The sequence below is a fragment of the Seriola aureovittata genome, chromosome 12 (genome assembly GCF_021018895.1).
Source record: "Seriola aureovittata isolate HTS-2021-v1 ecotype China chromosome 12, ASM2101889v1, whole genome shotgun sequence".
NCBI lineage: Eukaryota > Metazoa > Chordata > Actinopteri > Carangiformes > Carangidae > Seriola > Seriola aureovittata.
The window spans coordinates 6,642,126-6,663,684 of record NC_079375.1 but is presented as its reverse complement, the minus strand read 5'-3'; the positions used below and the strand labels follow the sequence as shown (position 1 = coordinate 6,663,684).

Sequence of the window (21,559 nt, the reverse complement as noted above, 5' to 3'; positions counted from 1 at the left end):
ATATCTGGCTCTCTGCCCTCTGCTGCAATGTTTCTGTTTCCTACTAATTGTGTTGAAAGCTGGAATCGTTTCTCACCAAAGAGAAGCGGTGTGTTTTTCACAAGTGTTTTAGAGGAACTTCAGTGAAGGGAGGATGGCAGTGCGGTAGCCGTGTGGTTTCACAACTTCAGAACGGACAGAGAGCCCCGGACTTCCTGCTTGCTGATCTCGGAGCTCACTTCAGAGAGACTTAGAAGAAGAAGTCTCACCGACAGCCGTCAAGGGAGCAACCAAACAGACCCTCCATCTTATCTGCAGCTCAACCCCGGTAAGATGGTGTGAGCCTCGCTGCTCATCGCCGCCTCTCTCCCACCTGCGCTGATGAGGATTAATAAATATCACTTCAAAGAGTTATTTTAAAAAAAAATATTTTAAATACCTGTAGCTTTATGTGGATTAAACGCTACCAGCCGTCTTGACATTTCTGCTGGAGGTGACGATGATGTCATTTCTGTGTACAGAGACCACTGGAGACATGGGCATATGTTATATCCTGGACGGGATCCTCATCTTCTACGGCATCATTCTCACCGTCTTATACTGCAGACTGAGGGTAAGAGAAACAGGAACAATACACAGCACACACCACCATGATGAATGTTAGAGAGTGTTGAACTGCTCCTTATGGCTGTTCAGTAACAAAAACACATTTAAGTGCAATATCTGAAGACTTAAGATAAGCTTTCTCTGTACTTTTGAGTGGAACAAGTCATGAAAACTTTCCACCAGTTTGTAAAAAGACAGATTATTTCACTGTAAATGATTCCTAACTTCCTCCATATTTCTCTAGATGAGTAAGTTTGCTTTTATGTTCATTGTGCAGCGTCGCTGACTACTTTTGTCAATTGTTTGCCGATTTTAGTCGTAACATCCTCTTGAGTATACCTGTACTGTTAAACTGTTAAATAAACCAGTTAAATCTCACACATTGAAGTGTAAATTCAATTTCTGATTTATTTTTGACAGATGCATTCAGCCACCAAACCGCCTGCTGAGGTAAAATCAAAGTTGTATATCTGCATAACTGTGGAAAAAATGTATATACAAGACAGTTGATGAGACATGATTGAGTGAAATATGCTTGGGAAAATATATGTTTGTTTTTTGTTTTTTTTAAAGGTTTCGCCTTCATTTTGTGGTATTTTATCCTCAAACGCTGTAGTTCTGTTTTATAGCCGACCCCAGACTATCATTTCCTGTAAGCTCAAGATGACCACTGACCTACATTATTTATACACTGCACACACTCACAGTTTCCACCATGTTCGCACAAAACAAATGTGTCAGATCCCACTTCCTGCTCATTGTGTTACACATGAAAACACTCATCTGAGTTAATCCTAAAAATTTAGAATAGATTAAATAATCTGCACCCATATGGCTTTTATGACTCAAGCTCAAAGGAGGACTAGATTCTTGATAATTTATCTGAACTGTTTCCATCCCACAGAAGCAGCCCGCTGAGGGAGGCATCTATGCGGTGAGACTTCTCATTATAATGCTTAAAAAGACATTTAAAATGGCACATGATGGAAAAGTGACAGATTACTGCTCAGCCAAGGGTGAAAGACTTTTTTTTTTTTTTTTCTCACCTACCTGGCTGTCAGAGAGAGAACAATATCACATTTAGACTCAGGAAATGGTTGCAGCATTGTTTTGTAGATGTGAATATTTAGTTTTTACATCAGGTATTTTCGTGTGTGTGTGTGTGTGTGTGTGTGTGTGTGTGTGTGTGTGTGTGTGTGTGTGTGTGTGTGTGTTCTGCAGGGTCTCTACTCTCCCAGTAATGACACCTACGAGACCATCAGAACGGATAAAAAGTCTATCGTCTGATCAAAGGAGACTCGGTGCAGAGAGGATGCTGAGCACAAAAACACATGTTGAATCTTTTAAACCTTTATACTGTATATTAAGTTGTTTTTACTTGTTGCGGGCCTGTGCATAGTGTTTCTATATTTACATTTTCTCCCTTTTTTTTGTAAAGAAAAAAATATATACTACTTTTATTCCTAAACCTCCTCCTCCTTTCATGTGCATGCATGAAATGTTAAAACTACTACTGTAATTTAAAAGCTATGTGAGCGAGTTTTCACTGCATGTTGCTCCATGTTTTTTACGAAAGTCACCAAGAAGACAGAAGTTTAATTTTATCTCTTGTTTCTGTTCATGTTCCCTCTTTTTGTCTTTCACTTCAGACTATTTGAAAGAACATGAAATAGTTTAACCTCAAAAACAGGACTGGAGTATTTTTTACTAACAATTAAACTGCTAATTATTTTTGGAATTAAGATTTCAATGTATTAAATGTCAGGAAATGGTGAAAAATATCTCAGTTTCCTAAAGTCCAAGTGACGTTTACAGATGTCTGTCTTTGTCTCATCTGTTCAAAACCCAAAGAAGTTCAGTTTATAATGATTTAAATCAGTCAAAATCAGCAAGATTTCACAACTGACAAGATGAAATATTAATTTTCTGCCAAACTTGATTTGATTAGTCCAAATTATGTAGCAGTTTTAGGGGTTTTAAGCTTCTCATGAGCTTGAGTTACTTGGACTGGAACTTGGACTTGGGAAGATATGGTAACTCTTCACACTTTTTACAGAATAGAACGAATTTCAAGCCAATTCAAGTTAATTTGCTTGAATTTTGCCTAAAATTTAGATTTGACATATCAAGCTGGTTATCCTGTTACAATGTTTGAAATACATACGTTTTGTCTCAACAAGTGTCATGTCAATTTTTGAAACTTTTGGTTACTTGATTTCAGTGATATGCTTTATGTTAACTGCCATTTTTACCATTACATTTTAATTTATTAATTTTTCCCCCATATAATAGCAATTTTAGGGGAAGATCTAACAAAAAAATGGTTTGAATCGTCTTAACAAACAAATAAATCTCACATCTCTTTTCATGTTCATTCACTGTTTTCCCCTGAGGCTCAGGAAACTCACTCAGAGGCTACACCTCCACAAACCGTTGCAACATACCTGGCTTGTGAAACAAAGGAAGGTCAGGATAATCAAATTTTAGCGTCACAAATATATTTGAACTATGGTGCAAGTAGTATTCATTAATTAATGTATGCGTACATGTTTCATTCATTCTATCATTATCACTGATTCCCATTAAACATCATATTACAATAAGTCAGCAGGTAAACAGCTGAAACAACAGGAACATGTTCCTGTCAGAGGTAAACAATCTGGTTATTGTGGAAAAACCGAGTGTAGATGAATTTCACAAGAAATCGCGCTACGTTCAATTCCTCCTGGGAAATTCAAAATTATAATCTTTAGAATTGTTATCATATGTCGACATGACAAAGTGTTTTAATAGATGTTGAAGGGAATGTAAAATTATGTTTAATTCATATTTAATTGAATTAGTTAAATATAGATATAGATGCTACTTTGGAAAAAAAAAATATTGATGGAGTACAACTATTGGGAACATTTATGCGCTTGAATCTTGTAATCCTGCTGTTATCAGCACAGGTAGAAGGAATGTTCAATGCTGCAATTTTTGTGTCAAGATGTATAGGTCCAAATAAATAGGAAAATAACATTTTAATATTCACACAATGGTGGGAAAATAAAGATTTGTGTCACTTTAAAGCACATTTATAAGGCCTGCATTTGTATTGCAAATCACCTTAAGACACTCTTTTACTCAATGGTCTTTAAATGTGTTAATTTCTGCTAAAGCCTCTGTTGGATTTTGTTTTCTTGTGCATTGTGTAACCATGTAATTTTTTTTAAATTTAAATTTTCTTTTATATTTTTCCCTGTTCTTTTGTTCCGGTTTTCTCTCTGTACTGTTAAAGTATTTCAACTGCATTGTGTGTAAAATTTTATAAAGTTGAGTTGAATTGACTGATTAATCTTAATTGTTAACATGCGTAGTTAAATATCATTGAATTTACTTGTTAAATTGCTGGACTCGCATTGTTTTTTTTTTTATCATATAATATCACAAGAGCTCAAAGCTGCTAAGGTGCTGAATTATAAACTCATACATGTATAATACTACATAATACTAATAATACATGTCCGACTTAATTCAGCATCACCTGAACGTGGCATCAAGTGTGGGCGTGTCCAGTTTGCAAATGTGGGCGGAGCCAAGGCAGACAGGTGTAGAGGGGCAAATCTGTGTTGTAGGTGTTTCCTTCGGTGCGTGACGAGCGGACAGGTTTTCCATTTGCTCTGTTCAACCTGTTATTTTTATTATTTTCTCACATAATTCCCAGCGTTTCTCTCTTCATGTGTTGATACTCCTCCGCTGAGTCGTTCTTCCAGCTGCTGAAGTGGACTTTGGCTTGCGCGCGAAATGAAGTTAATGCAGTTCACAACCTACACTGAACAACATCCAGCTCTTGCTAGTGGACAGCGGTGTAGTGTTTTTAACTTGTTAGAGTCAGAGTCGTAGGCTGTGTGAGTTGAGGAAGAAACACCTGTTGCACCTGCACGGCCTGCCGAGGACTCCTAATCGCTGCTGCCGCTGAGTTTTCCTGTCCGAACTAAACGCAGATATCGATAATGAAAGCTTGATATCATCCTCAAACAACCGAGAAGGAAGGTGATTAAGAGCAACTTTTATTTTGGGAGCAAAGATGGAGTCGGTCGGGCAAAGGGCAAAGAGCCTGGCACTGATTTTTCTAATTGGTGAGTTGTCTGTTACATTCATTTCCATGACAATGAACACTGGTACTGTTATGTAGAAGCCCTGCTGCCCGTTTTTACTGTTTATTTAAGTGGTGGATGTATTCAAAGTGGTTCAGATTAAAGAGTAAATTCCAAAATTGTGAAAAATATATATTAATTCAACACAGAATGACAATAATATCGTCGAAAGGGGAAAGTAGCTTATGGTCATTTATATTACAAACCAAACCATCATGTTGCTACAATAACACCATAATATACCTGCGAGCACCTGGAGTGAGGCTGTTTGGTATTTTTATGAATCTTACAGTGTATATATCAAATGTCTATAAGCCTAAAATTGTCTGTACAGATCTGGTTTCCTTCAGAAATTAGTGTGAATTTGTTTTTGTCTGAATACTGTTTGTTGTAGTTACACTAAATGGACAAAAGTATGTGGACACACCAGATCTTGGTGACACAGTTTACATTTTTCCCGTTGGTAAATGGACATAATGATTGTCATTTAGAGGACGAGAATGTATTAATGATATTTCATTAGTACATTCAAGATATACACTCTATGGCCAAAAGTTTTTGGACACCCCTTTCTACTGTGACATTTGTGAAGGGCTGGTTTTCATGGTTTGGTTCAGACTTTTTAGTTCCAGTGAAGTGAAATCTTAATGATACAGCATACAATGATATTTTAGAGTAGTGTTTCCCAAACTGGGTGTCAGGACCCTACCAAGGGATCATAAAATGAATTTAAGGGGTTAAGATTTTTTCAGATTTTCATCTAAGATTTGCTTATTTTGGTGAATTACTTGATAATTTTCCTCTTCCAGGCCCCAAAGGTTTTTCACACAAAACAGTAGGCTACATGCCAACTTCATGCCAAAAAAGGGTTGGGAACTTTTGTTTGAGACAGTTGTGTGTTTCCAACTTTGTGGCAAAGGCCCTTTCTTGTTTCAACAACATGTATCAACCCCTGTGCACAAGGCCATGTCCTTAAAGAAATGGTTTTCCCAGAGCACAGAGTCCTGACCTCAACCCAGTCTTACACATTTGCGATGAACCGAAACATGGACTGTGAGCCAGAACCTTATGACCCGATATCAGTGTTGGACCTCACTAATGCTCTTGTGGTTGAATCGGGGTTAATCCCTACCGCCTGGTTCCCAAATCTTGCGGAAAAGCCTGAAGCGAAGAGAAGAGTGGAGGGAGCGATAGCAGCAGATTAATACCTGTGGCTAATGTTCAGGCGTCCACATACTTTTGGCCAAGTAATTTACCTGTTTGTGCCTGCAGATGTGAAGAAGGAAGTGGCATAACAGAATGCGGCTCCGTCACATTCTTACTTTTAGTAAACATGAATCACATCTTATTGCTCACCCTGCGCCTTCCTCTTTTAAGTGACTAATTCTGTCAGTGCTCGGCTGCTTTTGTTTCCCTCTTTAGTGGAGATTACACTGGGGCAACACTTCAGCACTATTGCTACGATTAAAAATACAAAGTGTACACATTAGACTATGATTGTTACCTGCAGCCACAGGTGTGATATAGTCACTGCTATCCTGAGTGAACAGGAAAAGCTTGAATGGCAACCTTGTGACGTTCAGGTGAACTCTCGTTTGTCTAACGCTGCGTGTGTGTGTGTGTGTGTGTGTGTGTGTGTGTGTGTGTGTGTGTGTGTGTGTGTGTGTGTGTGTGTGTGAGAGAGGAGTGTGTGTTTAAGTCCTTCTTTCAATTTGGTGTTTATTTCTCTTGACTGTTTTCATTTCTCTTTGCCTTCCTCTGAAGTCAGTCTTACTCTGTCTCTACCTCTGTTTCTTCCCTTTCTTTCCCGTCATTCCCATCAATGATCAAACTGCACAAGATTTAACTTTGTCTCCTTCTCTCTCCACTCCATATTTAGGTCACAAACACTGTGGCTATTTGTCACCTAAATTAAAACTTCCTGTGTTTGTAAAGAGACCTGTTTCCCGTCTTCTCTGTGTCACACTCTTGAACATGTGTCCTTGCACTGACTGTGTATGGGATGTATTTATCTGTGGGAGCCTGCGTCCTGTATCGGCTTCTTTGTAATCATTAATAAAGTTTGAGAATCAGTAACCACAGGGGGAAAAAAATGTATACACTCCAGAATCAAAGGGCAAATGTTTGGTTTGCGTTGTTGATGCGTTGCTCTCTCACACCCCTTTCACTCACGTATCTGTTAATGTCCCACGGTTCGATGTAGACTTTCAGCCAGGTGTGATAAAAGCACAGTCAGTCTTAGTCATTAGTCGGCACTGATGCATAGTTATTTAACTAGCTCTGATGGTGAAACACGTCAGTGATACGACTCAACTACAAAGCTAGTTACTGTCTTTTTGTACCGGAGCTGCAAAAACGTATTATTTTGGTTTTTAATATTCAATATTCTATTAAACATGTTTGCACAGTTAACACTTTACATCGGTGCCACAAGGTGCTGCAACTAATCGCGAAGACAAAACAAATCTCAAACACCGGAGCTGGTCGGTTTGCTTTGGTTTTATTCTGCTGTAAAAAACAACCTACATGTAACACATTTGTCCAACTACTCACCAAAAACAAACAGAGATAAGAATCAGTCAAACATGAAATGTAGAAACACAAAATACACAATGAAACACTGAATAAAAATGACACCGTATGACACAAAGAGTTCTGCATAAAATAGAGTTTAAAAAAAAGACTGAATTTACGTATTTCAAATTACTACATCAATAATTGAGATGTATATTATGCTTATAGACAAAAGCATATGTCAGTGTGTCAAGATCCGTCAAATACTAATGAAAATAGAAAAAAGTAAAAAGATTTGATGGAAAATGCAAAACAAGGGAGAGTCAAATGGAACCTAGGAGAAGCAGATAAGACAATAATCAATAATCAAGACTCGTCCAAACTAGAAATATCCTCATAACCTTAAAAAAAAAACCCAAAAACATTCATAAACTTCTTATGTTTCATATGTTTACTGATGAAAACTGTGATAACAGAATCATCCATCCATTATTTATACTGCTTCGGGTCATGGGGAGGTTGGAGCCAATAACAGCTGACATTGGACAAGGGCGGGTTACACCCTGGACGCCAGTCTACCACAGGGCTGACATATAGAGACAAACAAACAGTCACAGTCGCATTCACACCTACGGGCAGTTTAGAGTCGCCAACCTGCATGACTTTTGCACGCACAAGGGGAACATGCAGCCTCATACTATAGGCTACTATTATTAGCCTGCATCACTGCAGCTCGTTGACAGCATACAAACGGGGAGCAGATTTGCTTTTAAAGAAAGTATTAACTCATGTAAAAGCACTTTTGTTGAGGTTTTTAGCGCTGTCGCCTCATAGTGTGAAGATCCTGCGTGCAAACCCGCCCCCCCCATGCCGTGTCTTCTTTGTCTGCATGTCAACAGACGAGCAGGTTTGGTGAACTGGCGACTGCCTGTAGGTACAACTGTGAGCTTGAATTTGTTTTGTCTGTCTATATATAAACCTTGTATGGGGTATACCCCGCCTGTCACCCAGTGCTTTAGTTTATGGGATAACACGGAGCCCTCCTGCCATCCCTAACGGGATGAGATGTATTGGAAATGGATGGATGGACTGTTTTACAAGCAAATGAATAAATAAAATGTCTTTTCCCTCCCCTCTTCAGTGGTGTGTGTGCAGAGTGACTTTGTGGAGCCTCCTGAACCAGATGCCTCCCTGCGCTCCATGTCAGAGAGTCAGACCAGGCTTCCCTGTCGCTACCAGGTGGAGGAGGGCGAGAAGGTGGTGCAGGTCACCTGGTACAAGGAGCTCGCGGACGGCAGCAAGGACCAGATCATCACGGCTCACTTCACGGACGGCCACACGGGTAAGCTGGTCGACCAGAGGTCAGAGATGCAGAGCTGTGGCCGGAAAGATTAGAGTCGGTTGGCCGTCGGTTTATTTCTTTCTTACTCATTATTCAAAACTCATGAGAGACCTACCTTCCTCCTTGACAACAACCTCAACCTTTTATCTTGGATTTCAATATAAATTGTCAAGGGGAAAAAGAAGCAAAGATGTAAGTAAATGAGAGAAAATCAAACATGTGCTCTAACTACAGTGAGCTTTGGAGTGAGATCATACCCCCGTGCATCTGGATTATTTGTCTGCAGGGTGGGGTTGTGACATCACTGGATAAATGCAGGTTTATTTTGCCAGTGTGTAATCATTTATTTTCCTTTCTTGGAGTTGATGCTTTAGACTTACAGGAAAAGATATTGTTACAAAGGATTTTTTTTTTTAAATCTATTTGAGCTTTGTAAAGGATGACAGACATGCTGTATATCTGGCCTGAAGTCTGCTGTTTTCTCTTCTCAGAGTTTGGGCGTTACTCTGGTCGGGTGAGGTTCGAGAGCAGCAGCCCCACGGAGAATGCCGCTCTGCTCATCCCCAGTACGGAGGAGTCGGACGAGGGCAGCTACGCCTGCCACATCTCCACCTTCCCAAACGGAAACTTTGAGAGGCACATCACCCTCACCGTCTGGAGTAAGACTCATCCTCCTCCTCCTCCTCCTCCTCCTCCTCCTCCTCCTCCTCCTCCTCCTCCTCCTCTCACTCTCTCACTCTTCTCTTCCACACCTTCCTAATCCTATCAGAGCTGCTGTAATGATATTTAAACCATAATCATCTTCATAGAAGAAGAAGGAATTCAGCAGTTTTGCCAACGTGGCCACAAACACATGCACTGATAGCACATCAAAGCTTTTAGTGACTGAAAAGTAAAAAGAGAATATATTTTGCAACATAATATCATAATCACCTATTATTCTTTTAGTAACTGCTTAGTACCAAAAGAAAAATGCAAGTTTGAAAAATACTGTTTACCGCGCAATCTGCCTGTGCCCAGAAAAACTTTCTTTAGTGCAAAAGGCAGATTGTTGACACAGTAGTTAGAAAGTAGCTCAGCTTTCAAAACACCAGCAGGTTCTGAGTCCAGGCAAGGTGCAGAGGGTGTTTCTGTTCTAAAAGATAAACGGGTTTCAACCACCAGGTTTGATTGAGTTTGCAATAAGTTTCCAAGTCAAGTCACATTAATTTATATTGCTCAATATCCCAAATTTGCCTCAAAGGGTTTAACAACTTCTATCCTGAGACTCTTCGATTCATATAAAGACAAAACTTTTAACAGGGGGAAAAATAAAGCAGAAATAACGTAAAATTATAATATGGAGAGACAGAATTACAGTATTAGGTAAATAAAATGCAAAAATATAAAGAGTATATGCATTAGAGATGATATCAAGTAAGGCAGCACAATTTAAAGGTACCGGATGTCATTTTTTCGGCCACTAGTTGTTCTATGGAGCAATGTTTTAATGAGTGAGTCTGTGATTTGTTTGTCTCGCACATGCACACGGGTAACACAGTGCACATTACTGCCGGTGATTTCATCTACAGTTGGTGTTAATGTGCTAAGAAATGCAGCCAGAAAAGGAGAGAAGACACCTAGCACCGGGTTTACAAGTATTGTAAGAGAAAAGAAAGGATATACTCGTGAACACACATTGTATCTTGGTGAGAGATTTGGGGAGAACTGAATGTGAACAGAAAACTCCACAGAGCAACATACTTTGAAGTAACCTGTCACCAGGTCAGCTTATGTATTAGTATTTTGGAACCTGCGTCTGTATCACTTCCTGAAAGTATCGCAGTGTGAAACGATTTCAGGATCCTCCTGGAAGTGAAAGCTGGAGCGACGATATGTGTTCTGTTCTACATGACATGAGCAGTGACAGATGATCAAGTCTCAAGCCTGTCCCGACACGCCTCATATCAGACGAACCAACAGAAATATGCGGAGTATTAACAGAAAACCTCCAGCGCTGAATTCCCTCGACTCCCTCAGCTTTAGACCGTAAACATTCAACCACAGAATGTTGAATGTGCACATGGAGTCCATCCAGAGGCCACATATTGACACACACATACTGTCCATGTATCATTAAGATCTGTAAACTGATCCAACTTGGCTGTGCAGGTTTGTACCTCCTTTAGCGAATACCTTCTTCTTTGATGATGACACTAAATGGAGCTGGGGATCTTCAAATAATACATTGTGATGGCATTGGTAACCATGCTTTCTATTTTAATGCTATCATCCAACAAAACAATTACAAATTCAGGAAAATGTCCTTTATTATTAATGCACTATCCCTACTTAAAATGATATTAATTATATTGGTAGATCTTGTCTAACTCTTTACTACTCTTTTTTTTTTAACCTATTTTTTCATTGAGGGAACAGTTGTGCAATTAAGATGGCGTTGTTAGAAATACATCACTTCCATATTGTGTGTCTGTAAGTGTTGAGAAATCCTCTACATGGTTAATATCCTTTTTAGGAGTTGTCAGTTTCACTCTTGTGAACATCATTTGTCTTGGTGGTGGCGCCTTATTTTATTGATTACGGTTTTCTCTGAGTTTTCTCTTTGTGTTTTCTCCAGGATTTAAGGAATTTGAATTTTTTTTTTCCTTGTAGCCATATTCTTACCTGATAACACGATCTTTAGGACCTTTTTGTCCTGACATACATTCACTACTCAATCATACAAAAGCATTCAGTGAAATCCTGGTTTTAATGGATTTAATTGCAGTCACTTTAGATGATTTTAGGTAAAGACAAATTAGCTTTGAGGCGGGCTGTGGAAGGTATTAATTAAATCTCAATACCATGATTACCCTTGATTATAGGGAATGTGCATTACATAAAGTGTCCAGGTCATCATTTTTAAAAGATTAACAGAAACGAGCTTCAAGTCTTTAAAGCATCAGAAATCCTAAACCCCCCCCCCCCTTCTGTTAGGTTCACCCATCTCCTCCCTGGAGCCTGTGATCCTGGTGGAGGGCCAGTCGTTCCGTGTGGCCGCCACCTGTCGATCCGTGGGTCGCCCGCTTCCCCGTCTCTCCTGGGACACCGACCTGCCAGGCCTGTCCCAGAACCGCACCAACGAGGGCGGCTCCGTGTCCAGCCACTACTCCCTGCACCCCTTGCGGAGCATGAACGGGAAAAAGCTGGACTGTTTAGTGTGGCATCCCAGCCTGGACGGGCCGCGCAGGCTCTCAAACCGCCTGGTGGTTCAGTGTGAGTACAGCCGATGATGATGGTGATGATTCTGTGAGACTGGTTCAAGGCCAAATAGAGACCAACAATAGACGATGTATGTCTGGTTTTGAATGTTTCCTGGTGTCATCTGAAATTGTATAATGAGTTTCCAGTTACCGTGTAATATGCAGCCGGGACAGCATTTGGCTCTCATAGCAGGAAAAGCACAAGTTTAACCGACAACATTAATGATTGTGTTTCATTGAGGTGTGTCAGTGAGGACTACGTGCCGGTGAGTTGGCATGTACAAAAACAGAAACACCTAGATGAAACGCAACTATCATTAATATTATTCTCTACATCTTTGCTTTTTCTGCAATGAGGTCAAATTGTCTGCAGTAAATAAAAGGTTTACTCGGCTCGAAATATGGAAAAATTCAAAGGACGATAAAGTTTTCAGTCAAGACCGTGGGATGTGTGAACTCACTACATTCTCAAAACCAGCGTAGAATCAGTATTTAGTATCAGGACACAGGATACTCTTCGTTCAGTTCAGCTCTCTCCACCAGGCCACCTTTTTTAGCTCTTCCCACTAATGCTAAATTCAACCAATGAGATTTTTTTCCCTCTGAATAACCTGCGAGAGATATTTGCACAGCCTAACCTTCTGTCTGTGAAAATAAATGGGTGACAGTACACTAAACATTAGACAATATTGGCAGGTTGGATCCCTTGCTAAGAGAGCGTTTGAGTGATACTCTGTGTCGAAGCCACTAAAACGTAAGTTCCTTCAACAATTGCTCTTTGTCCATTACACTGGACAGTTCACAGACGTCCAGAGGTGTGCACCTGTGTCACATGACTCAGGTTGGAGGCATGAATCTGACTTTAGACTCAATTTGACAAAATCTAAACACACTTCCAACCTAACTTTGGCCAATGACTCCTGATTTCAAGCTTTTTAACTTGAAATGATCTGATATCCAAAGCGCTTGTATTTTTTCCAACCAGTGTGGATTAAAACATGCGCACTTCCTTGTTGGTAAGGGTTAGAGCTTCGGTCGCTCTGTCGAGGCATCATCATAGGGAAGTGGCCGTGGTTCAATCTAAACGCACAGACGCATCCCGAGCCCAAAGATTTAAGTTTATATGATTTTAAAAAAAAAAAGTGTGCAGCAAATTAACTTTTCATTAATCTGACAACTGAGGAACCTTGGGAGTCAATCAGAGAGCAGCCGCTCACAACTTGCGAGCAGGAGGGAAAAGATTCATTTGTCAGTGGGGAACCAGCAGACAGACATCAGATGATACTTCAGACTGTCACATTCACATGGAGAGACTGTGCAGTCTGTAGAAATTACATGTAATTGTCACTGGAATAACATCCTGTACCGAAAACACGCCTTATCAGTTTTGCTTTTAATTGTTCAGAGTTTATTTGGAAGTATCAAATACACATTTCAAAGCACTAATATAATTCTGCTGTATTGATATACTGTCTAAAATGGCATTAAATTTGGTGCATAAAAACTTTTTTTTTAGGACTCACAACACAAGGACTGGGTCTTGGGATTTCATAGTCAAGACTATGAGACTTAGAAAACAAGGACTTCTTGCCACCTCTGTAGACTTTATCGGTGTGAATGTGAAGTAGTGCTTTAATAACAGTGATTCTGAGGCAACTTCATCTTTAGATAAATAAAGATAAGAAAAAAATCCAGCCTCACCTGGTTTGTTTAGGGCATGAAGATATTTCTTTAAATGACTGTGCTGATAAAAATGCTGATCATCAAGGTTTTCTCTGTGCTGTAACATGCTGTCTACGGGTGAATATTTAGTAATGCTGCATGCTCATGTCTGTGTTTCTGTGTCAGACCCCCCAGATGCCACCATCTCCGCTCCCTCAGGAGACTTGTATGTGGGTTTGGAGAAAGCTGAGCTGCTGTGCAACAGCGGGGGATACCCCAAACCTCAGAACGTCACCTGGACATGGTACCGTCATCAGCCTGTCTGCTGCTGTCACACACACACACACACACACACACACACACACACACACACACACACACACACACACACACACAGTATCAGGAGTTTAACTATGTCTGGCTGCCAGAAGGACTGTGCCAATTACATGTTAATTCACCCCACTGTAATACTATCTGTGCTGCTAAATTGCTCTTTACATGGCACTGGAATGTGACTGAAAACATACATAAGCCACGGCTAACACGCACTCACACACACACACGGACTACACACCCGCGAACAACAAAGAAGTGTGCTTGAATCTAAAGGAGGGCGTCTTTCTCTCCTGGCTCAATTCATCACAGAATAAAAGCCGCCGTGTAGTGTTGCGCAATTTGAAGTTAAAAAAAAAAGAGGGAAGGAGAATATTTTCACACGAGGGAGGGAGTGAGCTACACGAGGAAGAGCAGGAGACACATGCTAAGAACTTAATCATAGTGCCATGCTTTAAATATCACTGTAATGCCTGGTAAAACACAGGGTCTGTGTTTAATTAGAGACACAGTACCAGCCATCACAGCTTCGACTGTGCACACAATGATCGAATGTTGTGTGCTGAGTGAAGAATATTTTAGCCATGAGATAGTCTTGAAATATTCAGATTACTCTGGATTAAACCTTTTCAGCGCCGCAGACCCTTCGGCGCATCTGTTCATAGAAACCCAAACTGCGTGGTCACGACTTGCTCGGACTCAGAGAGGCTTGTTTTGTACATTTTAGTTAAAGAAGTAGGTTGTGTATTTTTGGAACATATGCATCATCACTTTCCTGCAGAGAGGTGGGTGAGAAGCCAATCACATGTCTGTATGATTAAAAAAAAAAGAAAGAAATGAAGCCGGTTAGCACAGTTTAGCCAGGAAGACAGGAAACACAGGGGGCAACAGGTAGCCTGGCTCTGTCTGAAGGTAACTAAATCCTCCTACTAGCACCTCTAAAGCTCACAAATGAACACAGTGCATCTCAGTTGTTTTAATCTGTGCTGAGGTGTAGAAACTAAGGGGCTTTTCCCAAAATGTGAGTCTGTCCCTTTTGAGATCTCAAGGTTTCCAGATGTGTTAAAATTGATACAAATATTTATTTTATTTATTTAGTTAGATCCCCATTAGCCACTGAGCTATAACAATGGCTACTCTTCCTGGGCTCCCCTTGAATTCATAAACGGTACTTCAGTGACAACAGATACATCAATACACATCCATATCATTCATACGCACAACGAGACTCACAATGCACAACACAACCCCCAACAACCAACACAAGACTAACAGATACAGTAGCTCTATTTAATCATTTCATTTCTTAATAAATGAGAAAAAGAAAACTTTACACAATTCACTCCGATAAGTCGCAAAGAATGAATTCCATTCCACCACTGCTCGATATGAAACTGTTCTCTCTATTAAACTAGAATAAATATCATATAATATTTTCTTTTGCTATGATAGGAAAAAAAAAATTGTGTGTGGTAAATATTGTAAACACAAAGTGCATTTACGTGGCTGTTCCAGCTGCTTTTGACCGATCTCTGTCCTTCTCTGTCCTTGTGATTAGAATATTTACCACAGATTTGTGCCTCCAAGGTTAAGAATGAAATGTTGGATGTTAATATTTTAATATAAGTGTGAATCTCAGGTCTCATTCGCCTATTCTGTTCTTAGTGCTGAACCGAAACAGCACTGGAACGGATGAGACTTTAAACTTTAAAGGGGATATTGCAAACATTTAAAGAAATAGCATAAAGCGTGGTGAAAGCCGACTGAAACAGGCAGCCAGTTTCTATTAAAAAAATAAAGAAATAAACCCACCTACCAGCACCTTTAAAGCTCATTAATTAACACCATTATATGTTGTTTCTTTATTTTGTTAAAATCAAAGTGTAAAAGGGTTTTAGACTTTTTTTTCCCAGCCAGAAAATGAAAGTGCATTCCCCAAAATATTCCTGTTGTGGGTGTAGTTTCATTCATTGCAAGATAGCAAACTCTCTGTGTCATTATAATAATACAGAGATTCAATCGCAAAGATTCAATCAACAAAGTAAAGAAGATTTTGGCTGCTAAAGCTGCATTGCTCACCTTATCAGTGTCATTTTCTACCATCTACTCAGTGCCAGATACAATCTCCACCTGTGGCTCTAGTATAAAAGGTTGGTTAGACAAGCTAGGTGGGGTTTTGAGAAAGGAAATCCGAGCCAGCTTCAGTTCGAGTGTGGTGGTAGGTGGGGGGTGGGGGGGGTTAAAGCAGCTGTTAAATAGCCGCTGCAGCACAGTGAAACCTGGGGCAACATGACCCCTCTCGGTGGACCTGATCAGAAACTGGCTCTCCATTATGTGGCCTGCGATGTCTTCAGCTGCTCGGCGTGGGACTCGATAGCAGGTCTTGTTTAAATCCCCCAAACCTAGTATTTATTTGGTCTCTTCAGATCAATGGGCTCCACTTGTAAGCCCGGCAGGTTTTTGGTTCAGGTGCATGCAAATTGGTGGTTACACTGTGCGGTGACTCTGATCCCGTGTGGTAGTTATTCAGCTGAATCACTTCCCTGATGCAAAACCAGTTGTTGCGTTGGTTGCTGTTGCTCAAGAGCAGATGTTAAACAGATATTTGTGGGTTAGCTAAAAAAAACTTTACACTGGAACTTAGGTTGCACTTTATTGATTTCATTTTCTCTGTGACCAGAATGAGTCACAGTTATTTTTTAGAGCAGTGAGTCGCAGGTTTCTGTGTCACATATCTCTGAGATCTAATGAAGTTTTTCATTTGATTATCCACAGGAGGGGAGGAGCTCTGCCAGACGGGGTGTCTGTGGTTGGAGGAAAACTTGTTTTTGGGCGGGTCCTGCGCATGAATGACAGTGGGGTCTATGAGTGTGTTGTCAAGAACAACGTAGGAGTAGGAAAAGCAGAGTATACACTGACACTAACAGGTAGGTGCGTGGGCCCTCAGCCTCGTCAGTGCTGTTGCTTCTGTATGTTCTGTGCATAAACTTAAACAAAACACTGAGCATTTTCTTTCATTTGGAGTAAGTGTGTAAATTTGCTGCCCCCTTGTGATGGATGGAGGGCATAAACGTGATCAGGATCAAAATTGCTGCATGAATGTGTGTGTGAGAGAGAAAAAGAGATGCATGAACATTTATGTCTCCCCCCCGTCTTTCTTTCAGAGATATCTCAACGCCAGGGCGACTCCTCTGATGATAACCTGCTGCTGATCATTATTGGCGCCTCAGCCGGAGCTCTGGTCATGGTGCTGGTCATTGTCGTCCTGCTGGTCAACCGCTACCATCGGCACAGAAACAAAAAGCTTGAGATGGAGCTCAGCGAGAAAACGTGAGTTGACTCACATTTTCTTTGGCCATGAAATGGGAAAACTGGAGAAGATATTCATGATACAGAGATTCAAAGACGTTCATCAGCTTTAACCGTGATGAGAGCTCAGCTGTGAATGTTTATGTGTAAACTGGTATTTAAACTGTTTACACACGATGACCTAATTTCTGAAATTCAATTTCCAGACTCGCTATTGTTCCGTAAATCCTCCAAATGTGCTGTCTTTTTTTTTTCCCAGGGAGGAAATTAACAGCCTCTCCAGACAAGCCTCCTTCAGGAGACTGAACTCTGTTAGCACAGACCCCAGAGTGCCGGTAAGAAAAAAAAAAGAAAAAGAAAACATAAATACACATAAACACACACACACACACACACACACACACACACACACACACACACACACACACACACACACACACACACACACACACACACATACTCCTGCTGAGAACAATAACCTGGAGAGAAACCAGGTCGACACACCCGCCTGTTGGCCAGGTGTAGCCGGGGCGGAGCCGCTGGCAAGTCAGCAGCTATGTCTGCTGTGGAGGCTGATGATTACAGGCTGCTGCAGCTTCAAACAAATAACATGCAGTGTTCATAAGCACACACTGTGTCATTAATATCTCATTCTGGGTGATTATATATTTTTTTATCTTTTGTGTTCATGTTCAGTAACTTTCTTCCACTTTCTCCGCTCTCTCCAGGCTGAAGATTACGCCCTGCTCAGAGTAGACAGCAGAATGAACCACAGCCAGTCTCTGGTGAGTTCCTCACTGGAACTTTTTTTTATCCGTCTCATTGTATATAGTATATACAGACAGAAACAAGTTAATACAGACAGGAGGATGAATGCTACAATGGTCCCTGCATGGAACCAAGCATGGTGCAGTCACACAGTTTTAGTCTTTGACCAGTCTTTCATCGATCTATAACAAAGAACTTCCACAATATTGTTATATCCATATTTAACATGTCCTGATATCCACTGGCAGCATTGGCTGGGATCAGGCGACTGATGATGAGATTATTTCAATTAGTTATTTCAATTAGTCAGATTTTGCAATACTGTTAATACCAGGTTATCTATCCCTTTATTATATCAATGTGTTACCATGATGTATCTTGATTTGTCAGGTGTTTCATTTCCTGCATTAGTTAAAAACAGACAATTCCTCCTGGTCATTAATCCATTAACAATTTGTTAATTGATTTTTCAGAAAATATACTTCATCTTTCTATGCATTTTTACAAATAATAAAATATAAAACATGTAACATAATATATAAGATAACTTAACTGCTACATCATCCATTCTTAATGTTAGCCATTGACTGTTTCGAATTAACCAATCACTATCATTTAGAGTTAAAACGGTTTGTCCATTCATTTATAAATTGAGCAACAGATTACATTTTTAATCATCATTCAATCATCATTTATCAAGCAAAACTACAAAACTTGGCTCTGGTCACAACTTCTACTTTTCTCTGCTTTATTTATTGTTTATTGAATATTTTGGTGTAATTTGTTTAAATGGAGACAATGAGTTCCATAAAAGTCCTGATTTTCCACCTAAATATAAATAGATATGAGGTGTGTGGGAGATACTGACTGTTTCCAATTCAAAAGGAAAAGATGGTAAACTCTGACGACAACAAGTGCCGTCAGTCTATTGACGAAGGGAATTACAGTTGCTTAATTTGCATACTCATTGTTTAAGACAACAAGCAGTCGTTGTTGTTGTCAGCGTTGTGACTGTCTGTGGCCACCTCCTCGACCTGCAGGAGCGACCCACCTACAAAGACAGCCAGTCCACTCTGGGCGGGAAGTGGGGTCCTCCAGGAGGGGTGGAGGTGGATGAACTGGGGCGTCCGGTCGTCTGGCAGGAAGACAGCGAGAGCCTGAGAGGGGCAGAGATGGACAGAGAGAAGGAGGAGCGCAGGAGGAGGGTGGAGTCGTACCTGAAGAGCAGCAACATGTCACTGGTATGTGTCACTGTCTCAGAGATTAGGCCGAAATGTATTTGGTTTCATTCATAATGAGTCATACGGTATCATGTTTTATTTACTGAGGGATTTGTGTTGTTACTGTCAGACGTTGCCAGGGAGACGGCACAAAAGGACTACAAAACAAAAACTGGAAACACTCTCAGCCACTGTTTATTATAATAAATAATTTGTCTGTAGAGCTCTGTACTTTATTTCATTCATATACAAACAGGATAACATGTTTTACGACTGTAAACCTGTAAACTTGTAAACTTATTCTTGATGATGAATCAGTTTTTATACAGGAAATCTTCACGCTACAGTGCAGCATTCAGCACTGAAGATATCTAGAAAAAGTTTATATTTCCTCTGTTCGTTAAGTGGAACTTGATGTGTGTTATTGACCAACCTGTTGCAAAACATTGTTGCTTCTGCTTTGGCGGAGGATAAATATCACTCCGTATTTGGTGGTGTATGTTTTGTGGTGTGACATGACGTATGGATTGGTATTTATTTTTGTGTTTTCATTCATTTTTTGTCTCGTTTTTTAGCCTGGATACATTGATGTATCGTTCAAACAAAACATTTTACAGTTCAGATAATAATTTCTGTATCATGGCTCTTATTAGTCTGTAAAAATGAGTAGATGTCAAATCTGCATCCAGCACTGTTTTCGACTGTTTTTTATTTTAAGTCTGATTTCTTTCTGTGTCTGTCAGGACTCGGGTCTTCCTTCGTCCCTGGTTCCCCTGAAGGCCCAGCAGGACGACGCCGTCGGGCCCAGAGAGCCAGACCTCGGTCACATCAGGGAAGAGGACTGGGCCCCGGCCCAGTCGGTAGAGCAGGGACGCGATGAGGACGACGGCAGCAGTAGCTCCTTCCAGATCTCAGAGGCGCTCACTACTCACTTCTACTACAGTAACGGGGTCCTCAGACCCAGGCCACACTCCAATGCCATTCTGCTGAACCCCAGAGGACAGATTATCTAGACTGGAGGCTCTCAGCCACTACATGTCTGCATTCCTGAATTGACAGTGATCTTATTCTTTGTAAATGGATGTTTGTTTTGTACACACTGACTGCAATGGGTAATTAGCCACAGGCACGACTCAAATGCTGATCATTTTATTACCTCTGGGTTGGGAGATTTATTTTAAGGCTATAATAATTGGGGAGTGTTTTAAGGTGATTTTATGTCTTCATTAGATACCCAACAGTGGAGAGGAAATGAGGAGAGAGAGAGATGGTGAATGACATGCAGTAAAAGTCCCCAGCCAGACATGGACCAGGAACTAATTTGGAAGTTTTTAAACCTAATTATTTTGAAGAAACAGAAAACCAAACAGCCAACGATTTTTACCTTTCATGCACCAAAATGGCATTTAAATGAAAACTTTTCCTCTCCTTGAAAATGCATGGAATCAACGTTCCTGTTACACAGCGTTTACTGGATTTGTGCATCCACGGCTTCTGATGAATTACAGCTGGATCCCTGTGAATCCTGTCAACTGTTTACATCAAAAACATTCAGGGAACACAATATGAACAAGCTCTAAGTCGTGGCCAAGTTAGTGTGAACTGGACTCAGAACCTTTATATTTCAGTGTGGATGCACCTGTGGATAAAAGGTTAGTGTGTGTATTTGTACATGTATCTATTTTATATATGTATATATATATATGTATATATGAGGAAGGGATAAAGAGCTACTGTATGGTTATGATGATGTTATGAACAGTTACCTGCAACTACAAAAAGGTCAGAAAAGCTGTTACTCTGAGGACCTGAACATAGACATGAAACAAACTGTTCATGGACAGAACATGTGGAACTGGCTTCCATGACCGGGTTTAAACCACATCTACATTACTGTCACTGTCAGTGCACAGCAATCAGAGGCAGCACCCTCAGGCGAGGCAAACCAGGCAAATGTTTGTGGCCCCAAAGGGGAAAAGGGCCCCTGATGGTCCCTCATATTGTCACATTTTGCAATGACAACTATAAGCTGTCTTAAACCTCCCATGAAGACACCATACAGTGCACCGCTGCTGCCCCAAAACCTCCCTGAGTGGGGCCCCTGATGATGTGTGCTGTAGCTAGCCTCTACTGATTGCCTGCATGTGAGATGTTCAAGAAACATCTGTAAATTGTAGCATCTGTCAATAGTCTGCATATGAGGGTGGGGGAGGTTCTTCGATGGACTTCTTTCCCTGGATCCCCCAAAGTCTAGGATCACCCCTGACAGGAGTGGAGAGACTGGATGAAACGTGCAGGAGATGAACTGTAAAACATCATCCTGTGTTAACGGACTGCCAGTTGTCAGACAGCAAACATACATGTGCAAATTGTTTTATATTCATCCAGTGTTTTATATGAAACTGAAAAAAAAAACCTGACATGTAAATATTAACATGGAATGTG

The 21,559-nt window shown here is 40.5% G+C and overlaps 2 protein-coding genes across 2 annotated transcripts; both read left to right on the top strand.

The window, feature by feature from the left end:
* The first annotated feature begins 148 nt into the window (after positions 1-148).
* fcer1gl (Fc receptor, IgE, high affinity I, gamma polypeptide like) lies at positions 149-3,986 on the top strand. The gene is made up of 5 exons (XM_056390528.1): positions 149-307; positions 501-592; positions 1,006-1,035; positions 1,490-1,519; positions 1,807-3,986. Exons 2-5 carry the CDS (start codon positions 515-517, stop codon positions 1,870-1,872), a joined length of 204 nt encoding a protein of 67 aa, XP_056246503.1. The 5' UTR covers positions 149-307; positions 501-514; the 3' UTR covers positions 1,873-3,986.
* A 187-nt stretch (positions 3,987-4,173) lies between these two features.
* On the top strand, positions 4,174-21,435 carry nectin4b (nectin cell adhesion molecule 4b). The gene is made up of 11 exons (XM_056390524.1): positions 4,174-4,706; positions 8,380-8,580; positions 9,072-9,239; positions 11,557-11,835; positions 13,671-13,788; positions 16,593-16,744; positions 16,982-17,147; positions 17,386-17,461; positions 17,855-17,911; positions 18,935-19,135; positions 19,858-21,435. The coding sequence occupies exons 1-11, from the start codon at positions 4,655-4,657 to the stop codon at positions 20,125-20,127; spliced, it is 1,740 nt and encodes a 579-aa protein (XP_056246499.1). The 5' UTR covers positions 4,174-4,654; the 3' UTR covers positions 20,128-21,435.
* Positions 21,436-21,559: the final 124 nt, after the last annotated feature.

What these genes read in the sequence shown, in the direction of transcription:
- fcer1gl (XM_056390528.1), top strand. Translation starts at nt 515, where the DNA reads ATGGGCATATGTTATATCCTGGACGGGATCCTCATCTTCTACGGCATC. An exon ending in TCTTATACTGCAGACTGAGG is followed by an intron (nt 593 to 1,005) that starts GTAAGAGAAACA and finishes TATTTTTGACAG; the next exon opens with ATGCATTCAGCCACCAAACC. An exon ending in CCACCAAACCGCCTGCTGAG is followed by an intron (nt 1,036 to 1,489) that starts GTAAAATCAAAG and finishes TCCATCCCACAG; the next exon opens with AAGCAGCCCGCTGAGGGAGG.
- nectin4b (XM_056390524.1), top strand. Translation starts at nt 4,655, where the DNA reads ATGGAGTCGGTCGGGCAAAGGGCAAAGAGCCTGGCACTGATTTTTCTA. An exon ending in GGCACTGATTTTTCTAATTG is followed by an intron (nt 4,707 to 8,379) that starts GTGAGTTGTCTG and finishes TCCCCTCTTCAG; the next exon opens with TGGTGTGTGTGCAGAGTGAC. An exon ending in TGAACCACAGCCAGTCTCTG is followed by an intron (nt 17,912 to 18,934) that starts GTGAGTTCCTCA and finishes CTCGACCTGCAG; the next exon opens with GAGCGACCCACCTACAAAGA.